Source organism: Lissotriton helveticus, chromosome 9 (genome assembly GCF_964261635.1).
Source record: "Lissotriton helveticus chromosome 9, aLisHel1.1, whole genome shotgun sequence".
Lineage (NCBI taxonomy): Eukaryota > Metazoa > Chordata > Amphibia > Caudata > Salamandridae > Lissotriton > Lissotriton helveticus.
Window position 1 is genome coordinate 692294099 of NC_136070.1, and position 21002 is coordinate 692315100.

The following is a 21002-nucleotide window of genomic DNA, read 5'->3' on the forward strand; positions in this document are numbered from 1 at the left end:
TTAGAATGATAAGGGGACTTACATGGATTCTTCTGGTAGTTAGTAACATGCAGCTTTGCTTCATGGTTCCAGATCACCTTTGGATTCTTGAGGGCACATTCCTGAAACAACTTAAAGGCATATACTGAGCCTAAACACCAAAGGCATACCTCATGTGGGTTTGTCTCAGGCATTTGTTTGTGACAGATCCAGCAAGGTTGCCATGCTGCAGATTTAGGAGGGGACATTATTCCGTTGCACACTGGATGGAGGATTCTTGAGAAGAAAATCTTATCAAACTGACAAAGAAAAAAGGAGAGCAGAGCTCTGGATCTGCATTTGAAAGGGTTGATAGAAAGGAACAGACATCAGAACACAGGAGTAGGGCTTATAGGCAGCTCAGTTCATCACTTCTGGACGGAACAAAGCCTACGCAGAGCCACATGGTGCCACCTAATGGCACGCGATAGCATTGCTAGGTTAAAGTTTGCGGATCTAGTCTGATGCCTGAGGATATTCTTAAGGTGAGGAATCTGCAGTTAGAAGTATCCATCAAAACTAAATATACTCTTATTTACATTTTCACTGGTTGCACAGACCAACTTATATGTTTGATCACACTTAATAGCACCACACAATATGTGTACATCATAGAACTGTCTTCTGTATGAAAAATAAACCAGAACATATTTTATTATATTATATAGCTTAAAGGTATATATGTAAAGCAAACAAATATGTTATTTGTGAATTACAATGAAGTTGTATTCATACAAGTAAGCCTTTTTTGTTTTGCTTAATTTACCAGGTTTCCCAGGGGATAGAGGACTGCCCTATATTCTTGGCAGAAGATACAAAGGCAGATTCCTCTTTTATAACCATCGACGAGGGCTCCCATATGCTGCTGGCTGGCAAAAAAATATTATATTTTTCGAGTGTATTCTTAACATATATCTAAAATATAACCTCATGAAAAATAGTATAGCAAACTCTCAAGTAGGTATAAAAAGCTTCTGGGTATGCATAAACAGCTTTATTTGTAATGTTCTGGATTTAGATCTCAACGTGGCAACACCCCACCTACCTCCATATGCTGTTGCTCCTCTTTTCCACTGTTGAACACAAAAGCCACAGGCCACATATAATAAAGACACACAGGCCTACCAAGTGTGATCATTACAATTCTTATCTCCATACCTGAAACATGTCCGTCTCATTGTCATGCGTGTACTCCACGATTACAGAATGACTGCGGGATAATGTGTACGAGATGCTGTGCTGTCCTTTGTTGCTCAGCGCCTGGGGCAGAGAGCACAGAAAAAAAGGATAGTGCCTTAATGGGGTGGGGATTCAGTGTAGGAATAAGTATAATTTATAACAAGTCGCTGGATCCATCAGCTACCAGGCCAGGTCCATCTAGCAAGGTTGGTACATATAAGGAACTTTATGTCTCAACCTTGTTCACTGATATTGCAAAATGGAGGCAAACAGCAAAGATGTTTCCTCTTAGCCTGGTCCATAACAAAAGCCAGAATACAATTCAACCGCAAGTGGTGACCATGAATTTGCCTGGTTACAATTAATTAAGGTATTATACGTATACTTAGTAAATGAAAATTTAATTTGAACAATGAGTCCTCAGACTACAGAAACTAGTTCTATGAAGGCCCTGTTGGGGGTGACAAATTCTACAAGTATGAAATGTACAATACAAACTAGGACATACATATCCCAGTGATGACATATGAATGCCAACTCTCCCACAAGTCCATTTGGTTCACCTTGTGGACAAATTCTCATGGAATGTTAAACTCAGGAGTGTCCACCATTAGTCCATGAGTGCCTGATCAATGGCACATTTTCAGGATACCCCCATTATATAACGCTTGGCATTTAGATGGATTTTAGGTACGTGTAATTCATGTATATATATCCTGAAAATCTGTCATAGTTATAAGTGGACTGGAGGGGAGAAGCGGGGATGCCATCACTGTAAAAGCATTTGAATATTGGTATGAACACACATAAACTGAAGAACATGAGTAACAAATGGCAGTGACACGAAGCATTTTAAATGGCTATTAAGTGTCCATAAATAACAAACTAAAACAATGTAATTGCTTACACAAAACACACATATATCCTACAACAATACATCAAATACGGTCAGAGAAAATCCAAAGATTCACTGGCGACAACATAAATTCATATGGTATGTAAATGGAATGTTCTGGAAAAAGTTAAAGGAACAAGCTGAGGCCTTCTCAGGGAAATGGGAATGTGCGCACCCCACAAATGTTTACTGCATCTTATCCCAGTTAGAAAATGCATTGACATTTGTATGGAATGCAGATCAGGTGTGCACACTTCATGCACATGTCAAACTATCGAGGTGGCAATGATTGTTTACACAGAAGCACTGGCGAGGAAACACATGAAAGCATCTGTAAAATGGATGCAACGTTTTTTAGGTCGAGCTTGGGCAGTGCATGCGCTGCGAGCCATGTTGTATTGAGTTAGGGATTCGAAGCTCCGCCCATATTTTTCATTGACTTGTGTCCTTGTCTTTTGTAAATGCTGGCTTCTAATTCCTTAATTGCCTAGTTAGTCCCTCCTTAGTACCGCCTTGTCTTCACTTGAAACCTCCATGGCAACTGGCCCTTTTACTTCTGTTGGGACACGGTATGTTTAATTTGGTCTGTTAGCACTATTTTCTTTAACGGGTTTTGCCCTACGGCAGGCACGATGTGCTTTCCTTACATTCAGCGCGCCATGCATTCCAAGCAGCTGGGACAATTACCAGTTGTTTGCATAGGCAATTTACTGCTTCAAATGCGTTTCGAGTGGCTCGCTAACTGTGCTAATGAGAAGCAGAAGAGGATACCACCTGGTGTCTTGCTGAGGAACCTGGTGTTGGGAAAGCCTGGGCGTATGCCTGCAACACATTGATGAAAGGTCTAGCCACGTCTGCTGGATGTGACTCATGTGGCTCAGCGCTGAGGAAAAACACAGACAGTGGGATAGGGCGTCTGCTAAATGTGGCATGTGCGGATCGGGAGTCAGTGGGTCGAAGCTTAAGCAAAACACCAACAGAGGGTTAGCCTAGGAGGGTTACACTTACTTAAAGCAGTGTGGGGAAACATCTTTATGAAGCGCTTTGTGGAGAGCCCCGTGTTTGGTACGGCCTGCACGTCCCACGGGGAGCACTAGTTAAATGCAGACAACAGAACACTTACACTTTCGGAGGCAGAGAGCACAGCAGGGGTCACGGGTGATCGCTTCGGGGCCTCACCACTTACTTAAAGTTGTGCTCAGAAGTCTGTACACTAGTTGTATGAGGAGCGGTCAAGTAACGTCAGGAACCAAGCATTTGCAATGCAACAGGTCTCGCATTTACGCGACTTTGACCTTTTGGCACTGTAAATGACAATGCTTTTTATTTATGTTTTGGTTTTTAAAACATAAATCAAAGACATTGTCATTTACAATGCTAATAGCTTAAACTCTTGCAAATGTGAGACCTATTGCATTGCAAATGCTTGTTCAGTGTAGCATCCATTTTTTAGATGCCTTTTCCAGCACTTGCACTGCAGTGGTGCTAGGAAGTTAAACAGCCAATTTTAGATGTAACTGACTCCCTATTGCATTCACATGGAGGCGGAATGACACATCAGACCATTCAACAGAAAAACGGGGCGACTAAAATACTACACTGGGCTGAATGTAGATATGATTGACAGTGTCTCAAACCAATGGCTGATGACTATTAAGCAGAGTAAGGTGATAGCCAAAGGAGGCTGAGCCAAAGCCCTTTAAAGTACCTATATAGTTCAATATGTTCTCCATTAATAGGGCACAAATACAAAATGGCCATGGTTACACAGATTTAGCAACAGTTTTTCCAATTGGAGGGTGCTCAGCTTGACCAGCCACGCTTTCATGTACCAGCATTAGTGATTTGAAATATTGGGCTACTGTAGAATGTGATGTTATAATCAAATCGTAGGAAACTTGGGAGAAGATCAGTGAATAAAATGTTCTGCTAAACTCACTGTGGTATCCATCTGATGACTTGCCGCCATAAAGACTAATGTAAGGTTAAATTCTGTTGGATATACTTTTCAAGTAAAGCAACCGGTTAGGTTAAGTACAAGTGAAAATGATTTGGAAATACCTTTGAAATTCATGCACAAGAGAATAATTACTTCTTAGACTATCTGAGAAAATCGAAATAATTTGTTTACCCGCAATACTTCTTATGTTTGTTTGCAAAACAATTAAGACAGTTAAAGAATGGTACTTTTACATTCCCGGCGCTGCATCAGTTTAATACAGTAGCACTTTTGTCCAGTACAGTCCAGTTGTAAGGAAACACATGCCCACAGAGTCTGAAGGGTGACATACAGGGGAGAAGTTGTGCATGGAAGAACTGACTTCAACCCTTGCCTTGGACACCAGTGGCGTGGAGATGTGGTGGATGACATCTGGCTTCACCCCATTTGCCTTGGGTCTCCTTGACAGTGCCAAGCGACTGCGACGTCGACCTTTGTCCCCATTCGCCAGGGAGCCATTGTAGCTATGAAAGAAAAGAGACTTTTCAGGACAGTGCTTTTTCGTGTGTCACCAGCATAAACTTTTATATATAGTTTGCCCTGAAAATAAAGCAGCCATTTTGACTTCTGATATACTGGTGAAACGGCAACACTGCACACACACAGGTTTAACGTATTCATTTGTAAAAGATCAATCATTTCCCAAAACTTTCTTTAAGGGGGCATACAGAGTCTTTTCTTGCACATGGGCAATATTCGCAATACTCTATAAATATCTACCAGCAATCTCTAAAGAGAGGATACAAACTCAGACACCGACTATACCCAGGTTGTATTTCAAACACGAACACTGGCAAAGTCAACAGGTCTGGCTGCAACAAGTGTGTGAATGTTTTTTAATTTAGTTTTGTTCACAGGTATAATTTTAAAACAAAAATTGTTCAAATATAAAAATAATGGAATGGCTGGCCATCCAAGCAGATGTGCGTGTAATCAGGTTAAATGCAATCACTCACAGTGTAAGACAGCTAATTGATGAAGTAAGCTAAAGTGGTCTGTAGGTCAGACCTAAAAATGACATTCCCCTTAGTTATGCATTGACAACTGCCCAACACTTAAACTGTGACAGCACACTTCCCTTGTATTCAGGGTTAGGGTTAAGAAATCTCCTACTGAAGGAGTTGAACGTGAACTGAAAGAGAACCACGCTTCTGGAAAAAAAAAATAGGGAAAAGGTCAACGAATAAAAAAAGAAACAAGCAATGTGAAAATGTGCATCACCAAACTCCAGTCTGTTACATCTGGTCACCTGCCTATTTACAGGTGGCAAGAATATAGCCTTATAGCCCGCCGTAGAGGGCTATACCGGCTATTAAAGGCCCTCTCCAGCGTTAAAGGCCCCGAGCCGAAGGCGAGGGCCTTTAACAAGGGAGAGGGACTTTAATAGCGGTATAGCCCATCTACGAAGGGCTATAAGGCTATTAGAACATTCTGTCACTAGAGGACAGAATGCTCTAACAAAAAAAACAAAGCCTTTTGAAAGCGTGAGGGAATTGGAATCCCCTCAGGCTCCCTGAAGACTTTGTTCACAGCCAGAGCTGTGAACTAAGAAGCATTGGAATGTTGGCGCTCCAGGCTTATACCAGCCATTATAGGCCCAGAGCACTCCATTGTTTTCAATGGAGCTCCCAACATTCCAATGTTCTAATAAGGCTTCACCCAGGTAGCCCATCAAAGTATATGTGAGCACATCATTAACGAAAAGCAAGGGCTCAGATGTGGTTGTATGTTATTACAACGAATTCCGTTGCAACGCATGCCTTTACCACGCATGCGTTACAACGGAATGCTATTTCAACAAATAACCTTTTCCTCTAATTGTTCGTGGTGACGTCATACGTCGTTAAGAGGAAGCGGGTTTCTTTCTGTTTCCTCTTAAACGACGCCGAGTGACTTTAGGTGAGTTTCTTTTTCTTAGGGGGGAGACCCCCCAAACCCCCTTTTTTAATGTTAGCCTTTACCACACATGCCTTTACTACGTACCTCGTAGTAAAGGTATGCGTGGTATTTTGTGGTAACCACGCATGCGTTGTAATGCATGCGGGGTTAATGTTTCCGTGGAAACGGCCGCGTTGTAGTGGCCGTTTCCCCTCAGATGTGGATGGCCCAGGCTGCAGGATCTCGGTTAGGACTTTTTTTTAATCTTAACTGAAGGTAGCTGTAATTCTCGTGCCTCAGCTATCCTCCAGTTCATCGCCGCAAATGAGGCACTCTCTTTGGTTGGTGGCGAAGTGGCAGGCCAAGCCCTGTCTCTGATGACGTGTCAAGCCAATTGGTGTCCTGTAAATCAATGTATAAGGCATCATCATAATTATAGTGAGAGGGAGCAAGCCATAGCCGTCACCATCATTATAATCTTAGGGTACCTCCTACTCTTGCATAGAATCAGAGTCAGAAACAAATAGCCAATGGAGCATCTGCTAGGTGCAAATTGGCAGATGCACTAGGTCAGAATCAGGTTGTGAGATGACTGGTTGTGCTTTTGTTATTTTGTAGTGCGAAATGGGTTGGGCTTGAGCTGAAGTTGGTTTGGGATCAAACATTGGCATCAGCACTGGTTCCACTTTTGACACTGGTGATGTTATTCCCGGTGTTAAAGCAAAAGAGGCCGCCATCAATCGTGGGGCAAGAGTAGAAGTCTGCACTGGAGTCGGTAAGGGCCCGGTGACGGGTTCAAAGGGGACAGACAGTGCGAGGGGTAGACCTGTCGACAGTAATCTAGCTGTGAGCCTGTGTTTTGTGGGGTCCAAAGGCACATCAGAGGGATCCAGTAGGGTACCAAAAATTTACTGCATTGCCTACTTGTGAAGGATTGACAACGCCCTTGGAAGTTTGGGGTGTGTGAAGACCAGCTGAAGCTTTGGTCCTGTGGCCGGACTGGTTGGTGATACCCTTGCTACTTTCTTTTGGAGTCAGAGTGGCGGGATGGGGTCGAATCCTGCTTCGCTTTCTTACACCTGCACTTGGACTGACCAGACAACTTAGAGAGCGAAGTCGAGCAGTTACAGGAGAGGCCTGGGGCCCAGGCCTGGGTCTGTGCTTTGGATCAGGAACCAAACTGACTTGAAGGATGCAACGTCTTGTGTTTGGTGACATACAGCTTCGCATCTAGGGCTCAGATTGCCTTCAAGTGCATGAGGGCCCACTCATTGCACTACTTAAGAGGCATGGCCTGAGCCCCAGACACCAAAGACACAACTTGTGCGGGCTTGTAACCAACATCTGCTGGATGGGGAAATCCTCCCTATCACACTGGCTGAAATCATTTAGAAGTCGTCAGAAAACTGACTATGTTGGGAGCACGGCTCCGACTTCCTTTTGAAGAAAGCAATTGACGTAAGCACACAGGAGTTGTGTGATCCGTCACTTCCAGGGCAGTGAGGAGTCAAGATGGCGCCATACTGCGCTACCTTGTGGCGCAGGGGAGCACTACTGTGGATACAGTTTTCTAGATCCTGTTTGGCGCCTGGGGGATTATTCCAAGGAAAGGAATCTGCAGTGAAAAGTATCCATCATAAAGTTGTCTTTTGTGAAAGACCTATCCAGTAGCAGTGCTGGGAAGATGGATTTCGGGGTTCGATGTTTCAGAGTTTGTGCAGACTTTCATGGAAATTAAAGGCAAAGAAAAAAGATTTTCAATGCACAGGATGGTCTGAAGGACTACACAGTATTCCAATAGTATTGGATGATCATGTGTTTGTGACTTATTTTTCAGAGGCTTCTGTCCTTTTTTAGGTTTTGCCTAGCAAATGCGTACGAAGTGCGCATGCGCTAGGAAAAATCTTATGTTTTTCTCTGTGGGGTCGGGTATCCGCCCCCTCCTCCCATTGGCTAGCTCCATAAATGGAGGCTAGCCATTGGGAGACGGCTCTGTCCGTCAATCCCGGACCAGATTCGGGGGCGTTCCCGAGATTTTTTCTCTCTCCACCCACTTCTGATCGTCATCGCGGCGGTGGGTGTGTGTTATTTTTTTTTTTTGAGTCGGCCTGTTTTCTTCTTTTTCCAAGTGTTTGTTGTTGGAGTTGGCTGCAAGATTTGAGTTCCCACGAAGCGATCAGGTAAGGAGCATTTTCTTTATAAATGTGTTTTCCCTTAGTATGTTTACGTATTTTGACGTTTTAGAACTAGCTTTCACTCCTAATGTGTATTTTTTCTCTTCCGTTTGTAGGTTCGGCGTGTCGTGTGACCTTAGCTCTCCTCCGTCTCGCTCCCCCCCACCTCCCTCCGCCCGCAGCTCTCCTCTGTGACTGCCAACTCCCTTTAACGCTGTTAAAAAAATACACGCATTTGCAGGAGATCTCGCGTCTGACTCGCTGCCTTTAAAAAACAATTTGGGTGCTAATAGCACGTAATGCTAAGCGGCTTCCCTCCCTACCGGGCGGATGTTTGAGCAATGGCACCTCTGAATTACCTTTTGGGAAACAGGGTGGGGGCGATCGCTCCTCCAGAGGGCCCACTGGACGGGAGATGGGCCGCTGGTGATTTCCAAAGAGCGGTCTTGAGTGTTTCAATGACTTGTGCATTAACAGTTAGCGACTCATCGGCCGCGCTGTTCTCAGCTTTTGCTCCTTTTAACATCTGAAAAGTTTGTGGTGCGACCAGGTCTCGGTTTGTGAACTGCTGTGAATTGTGTGTTTTTTTCGCTGTGTTCTTGTGTGGTTTCGGTTTGAAGGCTTCGGCCATCTTGCTGCGGATCTTGCTGCGGATCCTTGACACCCCTCTTTTTCTTGTCGTCCTGCTCAGGGGAGAAGCCCTTCCAGTGCGAGTTCGAGGGCTGCGACCGACGCTTCGCCAACAGCAGCGACAGCAAGAAGCACATGCACGTGCACACCTCGGACAAGCCCTACCTGTGCAAGATGTGCAACAAGTCGTACACGCACCCCAGCTCCCTGCGGAAACACATGAAGGTGCGAGCCTCTGACTGCTGTGGGGAACTGCTGTGCCGCCGATGAGGGGGGTATGACTCCTGCCTGTGGCAGTGGGGTCTCGCATGGCATAGGGGTATAACTCCCTCCTGGGGTGGTGGGCTGTTATGGGACGGGCATGCAGGCCTTGGATTTGAGGGGAGGTATGACCCCTACCTGGGGCAGTGAGGGCAGGGGGCTCTCATGGCATCGGAAGGACCCTGTAGGCCTTGGATGTGAAGGGGACTCTTGGACGCCCTGTCCCCCGCCGCCGTGTCTGCGGTGCACAACGTGGCGGCCAGCGGGGTTAATGCGGGGCACGGAGGCCTCTCCTCCAACTTCAACGAGTGGTACGTCTAGGGCGAATTGGGGGCGGGGGGGGGCTAAACCCGGTCCAGGACTCAGGCAGGTGGCCCCCTGATTAGCCCCCACTTGATTAGCCTTTCTCCCCTTCCTTGCCCAGCTGCAGCGAGACGGTTGTTTACTTATATTTTTGGCACCATAGTTATATTTCAGGGACTTGTACTGATCGATGGATTAGACCATCACTTCGTATTTTGTACACACGTTAAAACTAGCTGATTTTCTTAGCTGGGGCTAGCTTGGATGCGTGGCTTTGTGCGTTTTTTTTTTTTTAATTACATTTTTTTTGTATTTTGGCAGTGTAAGCCCGTCTAATACCAATTATTATTATTTTTTTTAAACTTGTTTAATGCCCCGTTATTTTTAGGTACTATGCCGAACAAGTTATTACCGGTGCACATGTGTATCGACCTAGGGAGGCTGAAGGATGTGTCGCTCCTTTCTAGTTTAAAATGTATGACCTACAGGTCCTTGCAAGTGTAGACAGCTTAATGTGTTCAAACCCCCTCCCAACCTCACGTGTTGTATGAGTCCCAGGGTACCTCAGCGGGTTGAAAGCCCATCTTTTATACTTCTCAGGGGTTACCATCCTGGCAAGGTAGGTTGTGCCTTCCATGCGAAGTGTGGTACGTTGAGTACTTGTAAATGCAGCACGGGCTGTGCCCGAGCGTGGTAAAGGCGATCTACCCAAAAAACATTTGTCGACACTTTTTGCCGAAACTTGTTCACCCAAACCTTCCGAGTGCAGTCAGTGCCTGCAGAAGATGTTCTACTCTTTCCGACTACGTGTGTGTGTATACGTGTGTGTGTATATACATGTGTGTGTATATACGTGTGTGTGTCTGTACGTGTGTCTATACGTGTGTATGTAATTTTGTTTGCTTTTGACTGAAGCTGGGATTTTCTAGGTGGCTGCATGTTATTGGGAGCACTCAACACTTATTCTGCCTTGGTTTTCAAAATTGATACCAAAAGAAATCGCCCTGCTCAGTCCCTTCTAGGTGGCAGATCATCAATTCAGATAAAGCCCCATTTTTTTATTCATTTATTTACTCTTTGGCTCGGGAGCCCTGGGGAGGAGACTTCAAAACAAAGGTCTCTCAGGGTCGGAATGTTCTGATGCCTGGGAAAAGCCACTGATCTCTGGCTGCCTGGCCAGGTAAACTGCCAATGGTTTATGAAGAACCATGTGTGTGGGGGGTGTGTGTGGGGTGGGGATGTGTTTGTGTGTGTGTGTGTATAGATAGATAGTCGTGTCCTCACCCCCCCCTCCCCACGAGGACGTACGCACCCCGATGTTCATGCGGTGGGGGGGGGTCGGCATCGCAAACCCTCCAGTGCTCTAGTCCGGCTACATACCACCACCACCTTACCTGGAGATCAAAAGTCTCATTTCTCAGCGGGTAAAGGGGCGCCCAAGGTACGGTATTTGCACTGAGACTTGATGTCCTCCCATTTCATAATGCACTCGAGATTTTAAGCTACCTCACTGGCTTGTTTCTAGAATGCTTTGAAGCGCTGAAGGGGGTATTGGACTGGCGATTTCTTTGCCTATTTTTTTTTTTACCGCACCCGAATACTTTGCACCGTGAGGGGAAATTTATTTAAAAAGGCTGTTTTTACACGATAAATTAATCGTGGACCGCGAAGGTGCGGCTTGAATATGCTCTACCACGTGTATCTGCACTGAATTACTTGGTGAGAGTATAGAAAAGTTTGCGGTCCTTTTTTGTTCTAGGAAGGTAGAATGAGTGGTGTGGCACAGCCGTCACACATGCGTAATGTGTAACCCGTAGAGAGTAGAGACCCTCGCCGGGAACAGGCGCAGCCCCTGTCCTTGCCCTGCACGGATGACCTTGGGCGCTGGCACCGAGGCCAGTGCCTCCTGCATCAGTCCTTCTTGGATACAGCCCCCGCTCCTGGGACGGGAAACCGCCATTGTGCACTGACGACTACACCAGGGTCTCACCTCTCAGACAGGCGAGTTATGCCGCGGATTTACTTTGTGTGGCTATTACCCCTTCTTCCCCTAACGCTTGAGGCACTTGCGCGGTTTTACCAGAGGACGCATCTTTGTTGTGTGCTTAAGTTTTCTTCTCGGGCTCTGCCGCTTTCTGTGGCAGCGCTGACTGGCGGTGCGAGGAACGCTGGCTCAGTTAATAGGCTGCCTATGGCGCTGTAGAGTGGCAAGTCTAGGCACTGCATTGTGCTGTTTAAATACACTGGTGTGTGTATGTATGTGTATATGTGTGTATATATGTGTGTATATATGTGTATATATATTATATGTGTGTATATATATATATATATATATATATATATATATATATATATATATATATATATATATATATATATATATATATATATATATATATATAATATAGGCTTTTGGCGCTTTTTATGTATGCACCTGCACCGGACCCTGTTTTCGGATCCCGGTAGCTCTAGGGTTGTTGCTCTTGGACTAGGGTGCCATTGGTTTTTCAATACATGGCGGCGTTTGGTCGCTGTTAAATACGATTGCTCTTGGCGCAGTATTGTACCCGTTGTAGCTAATGGAGCTACAGTCATTTTTATTTTTACTCTGTGGCTCTAAGCATGTAATGCAGTTTAAAACAAGTGGTTGCACTTGGGCTCTATGTTGGGGGTACCGTGTTGAGCCTGGGGCTGCTACTGGCGCCGAATGTTGTGCTATCCCTCCATCCACCTACCCCTATCTCTTTCCTCCTCTCCATCCATGCTTCCCTCCGTCCACCTACCCCTACCTCTCTTTCTCCTCTCCGTCCATGCTTCCCTCCATCCACCTACCCCTCTACCTCTCTTTCTCCTCTCCGTCCATGATTCCCTCCATCCACCTACCCCTCTACCTCTTATCCTCCTCTCCGTCCATGCTTCCCTCCATCCACTTACCCCCTACTTTTCATCCCCCTCTCCGTCCATGCTTCCCTCCATCCACTTACCCCCTACTTTTTATCCCCCTCTCCTTCCATGCTTCCCTCCATCCACCTACCCCACCATCCATGCTTCCCTCCATCCACCTACCTCTATCTCATCCTCTCCATCCATGCTTGCCTCCGTCCATCTACCCCTCTGCCTCTCATCCTCCTCTCCGACCATGATTCCCACCATCCACCTACCTCTCTCTCTTATCCTCCTCCTCATCCATGCTTCCCTCCATCCACCTACCCCTATCTCTTTCCTCCTCTCCATCCATGCTTTCCTCCGTCCACCTACCCCTACCTCTCTTTCTCCTCTCCGTCCATGCTTCCCTCCATCCACCTACCCCTCTACCTCTTATCCTCCTCTCCGTCCATGCTTTCCTCCATCCACCTACCCCTCTACCTCTTATCCTCCTCTCCGTTCATGCTTTTCTCCATCCACCTAACCCCTACCTCTCATCCTCTTCTCCGTCCATTCTTCCTTCCATCCACTTACCCCCTACTTCTCACCCCCCTCTCCTTCCATGCTTCCCTCCATCCACCTACCCCCTACCTCTCCGTCCTCGCTTCCCTCCATCCACCTACCTCTCTACCTCTTATCATCCTCTCCGTCCATGCTTCCCTCCACCACCTACCCACCTACCCTCAATCAATCAATCAATCAATCATGCTTTTGTGTAGCTCGGCTACTCACCCGTGAGGGTTTCAAGGCGCTGACCCATCTACCTCTTATCCTTCTCTCCATCCACCCACACATCTATCGCCCATCCTTCTCTCCTCCATCCCTTCAGTCTGTCCTCTTTCCATTCATCCGTCTATCGACCCCCTTTCTCTCCATCCACATGCGTATCTGTCACAACCTTAATGCTCACCTTCCACCCCCTCCCCCCCTCTCCCCCTCTCCCCTGTGCTCTCTTGTAGCTCTTCCCATAGCCCCATCATGCAGTTCTCTTCCACAGACCTGCCTCTCCGACTGAAGTCAAAGGAGCTGTAAACACCCCTGTAAGTGCCTGACACGACACGGGACATTCTAGTAGCCCCCCTCGCCCCCCCCCCCCGGCGCGAGATACTAACGTGAGAGGCGGGTTGGTGTGGCCGGTTCATGGCGCCCCCGCTTTGATGATAAATATCTATTGTGGCGCTGATAGTCACTGCCTTTGTCACAGCAGCCTCCAAGCACGTGCCAAGTGTCGGGCTCCTCGAGGGTCTATTGGCACAAGGGCTCCCCAGGGGTCCCCGCCTGGGCCTCTCCGTGCGGCCTCCGCACCTACCCCTTTAGCAATGTATCAAAGTGCATAGCAAATGTGTGCGTGTGCCTGACCATTAGCGCCCCCCTAAGGTTACCAGGTGACTCCAGCACGCTATCTCGGATTTAACAGCCTAATGCATTCTGGGAGTTGTAGTATTTATTTCTAGTCTAACAGTTGTCTCCGCACCTGGAAACAATGTTTTGTGAAAGAAAAGGGGTGGAACACTGATGGTGACATGAGGTGATCTGCTCAGTTTAGCCCCAGGGTCGGATTGGGATTGAAAGTCGGCCCGGGCACACAAATAACCCAAAAATCGCCCCCCATTTGCATAATGCCTTTCCTCAAATCACTGCTTCAGCGCAATTGCATTAAAAAGGAGGGGGGGGCTTAAAAAATGCACGCATTAGTTTACACTAGTGAAACACATCTGAAAACAAGTGAGGCCACTTCTACTGAGGCCCCCTGCTCTGCTCAGTATGTGCATACATTAATTGGCCGGCCAGCGAGACAAAGGGAGTGATACCACTGCCTGTTGCTAAACCGGCGGTGGGGGACCGGCAGTGTGTGGGGGGGCTCGCAGTGTGTGGGGGGGGCTCGCAGTGTGTGGGGGGGCTCGCAGTGTGTGGGGGGCTCGCAGTGTGTGGGGGGCTCTGTGTGGGTGTGTGTGGGGGGGCTTTGTGTGGCTGTGTGTGGGGGGGGCTCTGTGTGGGTGTGTGTGTGGGGGGCCTCTGAGTGTGTGTTGGGGGGGGCTCTCTGTGGATGTTTGTGTGTGTCATTTGCGAGAGATAAAGCTAGTGGCATTGTAAATGACAATGCCATTTATTTATGTTAAAAAAACCAAATAAAAATAATGTCAAGAGCAATGCCAATAGCTCAAACTTTAACAAAGGCAAAACCATTGCATTGTAAATGCTTGTTGTATAAATGTCTCTGTTGTTTGCTGAATATTATAGTTAAGAAAGAATGCATTATTCTCGTCTTTATGTAACTTTCATCATCGGCGCCAGCTAGTAAATTATACATACTTTTGAACATTTGACAAAATAAATGATCAATTTTCCTTTTCAGTGGGAGGGGGAGGGGTCGAGGGTTCAACTGGTACATAGAGGGAAACGCTTGCACAATATCTGCAGAATTGTTGGAAACAAGATTGAATTTACAAGGATGTACATTTTGTTTGAGAATTGAAGGGGAGATAATCATAATTTGGCACAAATTTCACCTTCTGCTATGAAACTTAGCACTGAGAACCATTCTACTCATCAGTTCTTGTTGTAAAGTAGATAATTTATGCAGAGTGGCTGTGGCGTGTCGTTTAATATGATGAACCAAACTAAAAAACACCGATGTGACCAGATTCACAAACACCTTACTCTTTTGAGTATGTTTACTCTAGTTTGGTATTCACAAACTCCAAGCACAAGTTACTACTACCACCCCAACAAAAAAAAACAGTAGTAAGTCCAGGACTACACCTGGCCAACCACTGATACTGCAAAAACCTCCCATAGAAAAAAAAGTACAGTTTGTGAATATCTAAAAGTAGTAAACTTGCACAAAAATCTAAACTTACTCAAAAGTGCAGTTTGGGGGTGTGTGGTCTCGCTAAACATGGAATGAGACGCACGCAGTGGGAGCTCCGGTCTGCCGCTGCCTTCTTAAGCTTCTACTGCAGAATCAAGGCTTTCTCGGCGGCGCTATTTGGGGTACCTGGGCGCCGGAGGTGACCGGGAATCTCTTGCCCGTTTGACACATGACTGCTGCTGGAGGTGCCCTTAGCGGCTTTGGTGCTGAGGCCTGGCTCGAGTGCCTGTGGCCGCCATTTTCTATCCCCCGGGACTCGGAGCCCCCCCGGACAGCAAGGCTCTTCCTTCGTCCTTCCACGATACCCCGGGGAGCCTTACCTGTTTTCCTAAGTTCCGGAGCTGAGGTCCAGCGGCCCAAATCCATTGTTGGGACACACAGAGGGTGTGTTGCTCTACGACTGATGTGAGGGCAGCCATCTTGCGCCTTCCATCTTGCGCGAGCACCCGGGCAGCGGGCCCCTCGACTACCTCCCGCCGACTCTCAGTGACGTCGCTTGGTATGCCTGGGCGCCGGAGGTAACTGGACATCGCTTGCCTGTCCGGCACACTCATTGGACTGCTGCTGGTTATTTTGGTGTGGGAGCCTGCTCTGGGTACACGCGGCCGCCATTTTGTGTCACACGGGCTGCAGCGAGTTCCTGGATAGTGGGGGCCCGCTACTGACTTTCAGTGACATTCTGAGGGACCCTGCCTGACTCCCTGGGGACTGGAGCGAGGTCCTGGTGGCTCGGCCCTATCCTTTTGGCGCACCGATGGTGTGTCGCCCCGCGGCCTTTGGGAGCACCGCCATCTTGGGCCTTCCAGCACGGGGAGGGAGAAGGGGCTGCAGAGCCTTTGGCAGACTTTCTGACACAGAATCAGCCCTTTGGAGGCACTGAGTGGCTTCCTCCCGCGCTGAGGTGAGTGGCGACTCCCACCGGATTCCTCACCTCGGCCTATCTCTTCTCTCTGCCTCTAGCCCGCGCCACACCAGGACCCTGGACTGACTTTGCAGCTCCCCCGTATCTCCTTCTCAAAGGCCTGCTGGAGGAGCATCTCTCAATACCGGCAAGCTCTTGAGGCATTGGATTTTTGCTGAGTCCTCACCTTCTGCCTGGGTCGCGTCTGCTGGGGGGCCTCCCGCTCCTAGCTTCCTGAGCCCTGCTGCCGGAGCGCGCTTGGGCTTCTTAGTACATCACATTGAGGGCCTGGGTGTGCTCTTCCCGCGCACCCTTGCAAGTGGCCTCCTCCTCCTGCTACATACCTGGCTCTTGCTTCTATGGGGCTGGGGAACCACAGCATCTGCTGAGGTTTCATGTAGGACCCACTGGGCTCTCTCCCTCATCCCACCAGTGACCTCGGCCTCCTCACGTGGCTCGGGAGGGGCCTGGGGGGGAGCACCAGACTCTTAAGGGGACAAGCCCTCGATACTCTCCCCTTTGCTGCGGATTGCCATGCTCCTCCGTACAGCGGCTGCCTTTACTACATACGGGGGAGACACCCGGCCTCCTGTTACACTCTTCTGCCCTGGCTCCACATTCGGCACGTGGGTACCGGAGGGGTCATGCCACGCTCTAAGGCTGGGAAAGACACGGCCGCACCTCCGAAGGACAACCTTGTGATGGTCCTGTGGAAAAAACCTGGTTCTACCTCTACTGCGGTTATGTCTTCTTCGACTGGGGGCCCCTCCGACCCGGTTAAACTGAGGTACAAACCTGCATTAAGGAACACAGGAGAGACGTGACGAAAATTGGTGGGAGAGTGGACGACCTTGAGAAGACACTCGACGCTCGCATGGAGGATCAAGAGCAACTCTGGCAACGAGTGGCCCTCTTGGAGGAACAACATATTGAGCTCCACATTAAGCAGGACGACTTAGAAAACCGGAGCCACCACAACAATCTGCCCCTGAGAGGTGTCCCGGCAGGGGCAGAGGGCTCTGGCATTATTACTTTAGTTGCTGATCTCCTACACAACATCAGAGGGGATGACGATGCCTTTCTGCCTGCACTTGATCAAGCTCATTGAGTGTCTGGTCCTTCTGGTCATTCCGGTCTGGTCCCTGATATATTGGCCAGGGTCCACTTCTTCACAGAAAAGGAGGCCATCTTAAAGGCAGAACGTTCCAAGTCGGAGTTAACCTGCAAGGGCTCTCCTATACAGTTATTCCATGACCTAGTTCTGACCATGCTTCGCCGCCGCAGGGACTTCAAACTTGTCACTGACAAACTTCGAGAATTGGGCGTCCAATACCAGGGGGCCATCCTTTTGCACTCATCTTTCAATGGGAATCTAAGAGCCGGGTGCTACGATCCTTTCAGAGGCCTCCCAACTGCTTCACCTCTCGATCACTTCCCCGCCGTCCAGGCCTTCACGACTGCCGCCCTTGGGCCGAGAGCTTGCAAAGCCACAGTGCGCTAGAGTGCTTAGACCGTGGCACCTGTCTAAATGAGGGGAACTCTACTCTTCCCAAGCTAAACAGGACATCATCCAGCATGTTCGCTCCCTGGACGGGGGGTGGTCCCCGCCCCTGCTCTCAGCCTAAAGAGAACTGAACGATTAGCCATATTTCAGAAGGACATAATTCTTCTTCATCCTCTGCAGTTCCCCTTTTTGGAGGGAGGGGATATTTTTGCTCCCATGTGTGCGGCATATCTCAATCGAGGGCTGTTACTTGCTGTATTGGCCCCTCTCTACATTGCGCCGGGCATTGCGATATATACCTGTTGTGTTTGCTTTTTATGGGGGTTTGACGGGGGAAGTTGTGTAGTGCTGCCATATAATCTATTCTCCTTACTCGTGATGTCGCCTGTGTGTAGTCTGCCCTTACCATGACTGCTGTACCCTGCTTGAACTTTCTCTCCCTTAATGGGAAAGGTCTCAACTCCCCCAACAAGCGCCGCCAGTTTTGGCGTAATCTATTACAACAGAACCCAGACGTTTTCTTCCTACAGGAGACTTATCTGTTAAAGGCAGACGTTCCTTGTATGGCTCATCCTAGATATTATCTCCAATACTGGGCATCTGCACCCACCAAACAGCTGGAGTGGCTTTCCTCTGCAGGGTATATATTCAACAGGGGGTCCCCAAAGTGGTCTGTGGCAAAGAGGGTAGATTCCTTAAATTGGAGGTCAGGATTGGGCCGCGGACACTCACACTTTGCAATATTTATGCTCCAAACCAAGCGCAGGATCTCTTCATCAGGGAATTCCTACAGGATCAGATAACACATGATGACCACCAGATTATCCTGGGGGTGATTGCAATCTGGTATGGGATGCGGACTAGATCGTAGTGATGGCTCGTTTCATGGGGTGGGGGCCATGTCCTCTTTGAAAAAAAACCTTACTGATCTTAGCTTAATAGGCATCTGGTGCTACTACTTCCCAGCCGTGCAAGACTACTACTAATATTCACATGTCCACTGTTCCTATTCTCGCACTGATTATCTATTTGTTTGGCACTCTCTGATACGTGAAGCCCTTTCGGCGTCTATGTCTGATATTTCCATCTTGGACCATGCCCATGTGGAGCGTCTGTTGCACAAACACACATCCCACTCACATCACCCTCCAAGTTGGCGACTCCCTCCCCAGGTTCTCCGGGACCTCATGGAAGTATCTATTTCTTGTTCAATGACCTACCTGAAACTGTTTCCCCCGTGGTCTGGGGTGCTTTTAAAGCCACGATTTGGGGTCGTATCACCTCTATAGCGATAGCTCGGGCAGCTCGCCTCTTTGAGGACACTCTGTCTCGTGACATAAAAACGCTAGAAAAACTGGATCAGGGACATCCTCTAGCCCTCCACAAGCGACGCCTAGCAATTCTCCGTGGCCAGCTATGGACCCATAGAACTAACAAGGCAGAGCATGCTCTCCTGGCGTTGAAGCAACAATATTATGGGGTGGGATAAGTTGGGAACGGTTCAGGCTCGTCGCCTCCGGAAGCGGGCCGCAAAGGCACACATTGCTAAAATAAGATCGGATGACGGCACGTGGGCTACCACTGAAGCCGCTAAACTGAAAGCCTTCCACGACTACTACTCATCTCTCTACGCACGGGATCCATCCAACCTGGACCAGATCCTGGCAGTGCTGGGGGCATGTAATTGGTCCCCGATCGGCCGACACCATGCACAACTCCTTGAGGACCCACTTATGCTGGAGGAACTTACTGGTGCTCTAAAAGGACCTCCCTCTTGGTAAATCCCCGGGTCCGGGTGGCTTCCCGGTCTCCTTTCATCACACTTTTCTTCAACAGCTTCAAGAGCATTTACTTCGCCTTTCGAACTCATTCTCAGATACTGGAGGGCCCTCCGCCTCTATGGCGCTGGCCGAGATCGCACTGCTTCCCAAACCAGGGAAGGACCTCACATTAGGTTCCTCTTTCCGCCCCATTGCGCTTTTAAACACGGACCCTAAACTCTATACCAAAATTCTGGCCAAACGACTCAACGCGCATCTACCCAGGCTTATTAAGCCAGATCAGGTTGGCTTCATTCGCCATCTGCAGGGGACAGACAATGTGCGGCGCATCGCTCACTTGGTTGGGAAGGCTCACCACTGGAACATACCTGGGTGCTTATTGTCACTCAATGCTGAAAAAGCATTTGACCGGATGGATTGGGCCTTTCTCCGGGCTGTCCTGCATAAAATAGGGCTGGGACCTCGAATGATTGCTAGGATCATGGCTCCCTACATCTCACCTCTAGCCCAGGTACGGGTCAACGGCCAACTTATGGGTCCCATTTCTGTCCATAGGGGCACCGACATGGCTGCCCTATATCCCCCCTATTATTTGCACTTGTTGTAGAGCCCCTCGCCGTCATGATACGCCAGTCTCCTGGTATTATTGGCATCACTCTTGGAGGTGTGGACCATAAAATAGCTGTGTTTGTGGATGACCTCCTCCTCACATTGTCCCGCCCGTGAACTTCTTTACCCACCCTTCATGGGCAGCTTCAGTCGTTCAAACTTGTTTCGGGCCTCAAAATCAACCACGTTAAATCGTGGGCATTGAATCTCACAATCCCTAAATCAGAGATCCCCGTGCTCCAGTCTCTTGTCCCCTATTAATGGGCTTCCCATTCCATTCGGTACCTAGGTCTCAACTTGACCCCTAACCATAACAAGTGGTCGCAAGCCAATTGGCAAGAATGTAAGAAGGCCGTTGTAGAGGATTTGCGCACATGGAAGTTTCTCTCCCTTTCCTGGCTGGGCCGCATGTACACAGTTAAAATGTCGGTGCTACCGAAAATATGATATCTCTTCCAGACTTTATCCACGCCTTTCCCGCAGCACCAGATTCAGAACCTTCAGCGTGAACTTACTAACATCTTTTGGGGGGGGCATCGGGCACGCTTCTCTAATAAAATACTTTTGCTACCGCAAGATGGGGGGGCTGGCTTGTCCCTATTTAAGGGAGTATTATTGGGCCTCTCAGCTTTGTTTTATTTTGGAAAGGACTGCCTGGGAGAGCGAGAAGGTCTGGTTTCATATGGGTAGGCCGGTGGCCTGCAGACCCATATGGGAACTTGCCTGGCTTCCACGGGAGTCCCGACAAAATCTGTACTAGATATCTGGGATAAGCTAGCATTGTCCAGTGGTCTCACTTCTTTCCCATCTCCTCACACCTATTGCACGCAACCCACGCTTCCCGCCTGCTTTGTATTCACACTCCTTCTTGGCCTGGTCAGAAAGGGGGTGCTGGACACTCCGAGAGCTTTTTAAGGGGAATTCCTTTAAATCCTTCAACCAATGCAAATAGGACTTTAAGCTTTCCGAGGGGGCTAGACTACAGTATCTTCAACTTCAGCACTGGGTACAGGTGTCATCCTCCCTTTGCAGGACTGTCAGAGGATTTAAATGGGCACATGGGAACAGATAAG

The 21002-nt window shown here is 48.3% G+C and overlaps 1 protein-coding gene across 8 annotated transcripts in view; it reads right to left on the reverse strand.

The window, feature by feature from the left end:
- PELI3 (pellino E3 ubiquitin protein ligase family member 3) overlaps positions 1-21002 on the reverse strand; it is a 306160-nt gene that overhangs the window by 49533 nt on the left and 235625 nt on the right. For 4 of the 8 annotated variants that reach the window (XM_078660793.1, XM_078660789.1, XM_078660791.1 and 1 more), the window contains 2 exons: positions 4384-4555; positions 1177-1278 (listed from right to left, as the gene is read on the reverse strand). In XM_078660793.1, the coding sequence (XP_078516919.1) occupies positions 1177-1278; positions 4384-4555 (274 nt within the window). The remainder of the gene's footprint in view (positions 1-1176; positions 1279-4383; positions 4556-21002) is intronic. The other 4 variants (XM_078660792.1, XM_078660795.1, XM_078660790.1 and 1 more) reach the window with 2 other exon arrangements.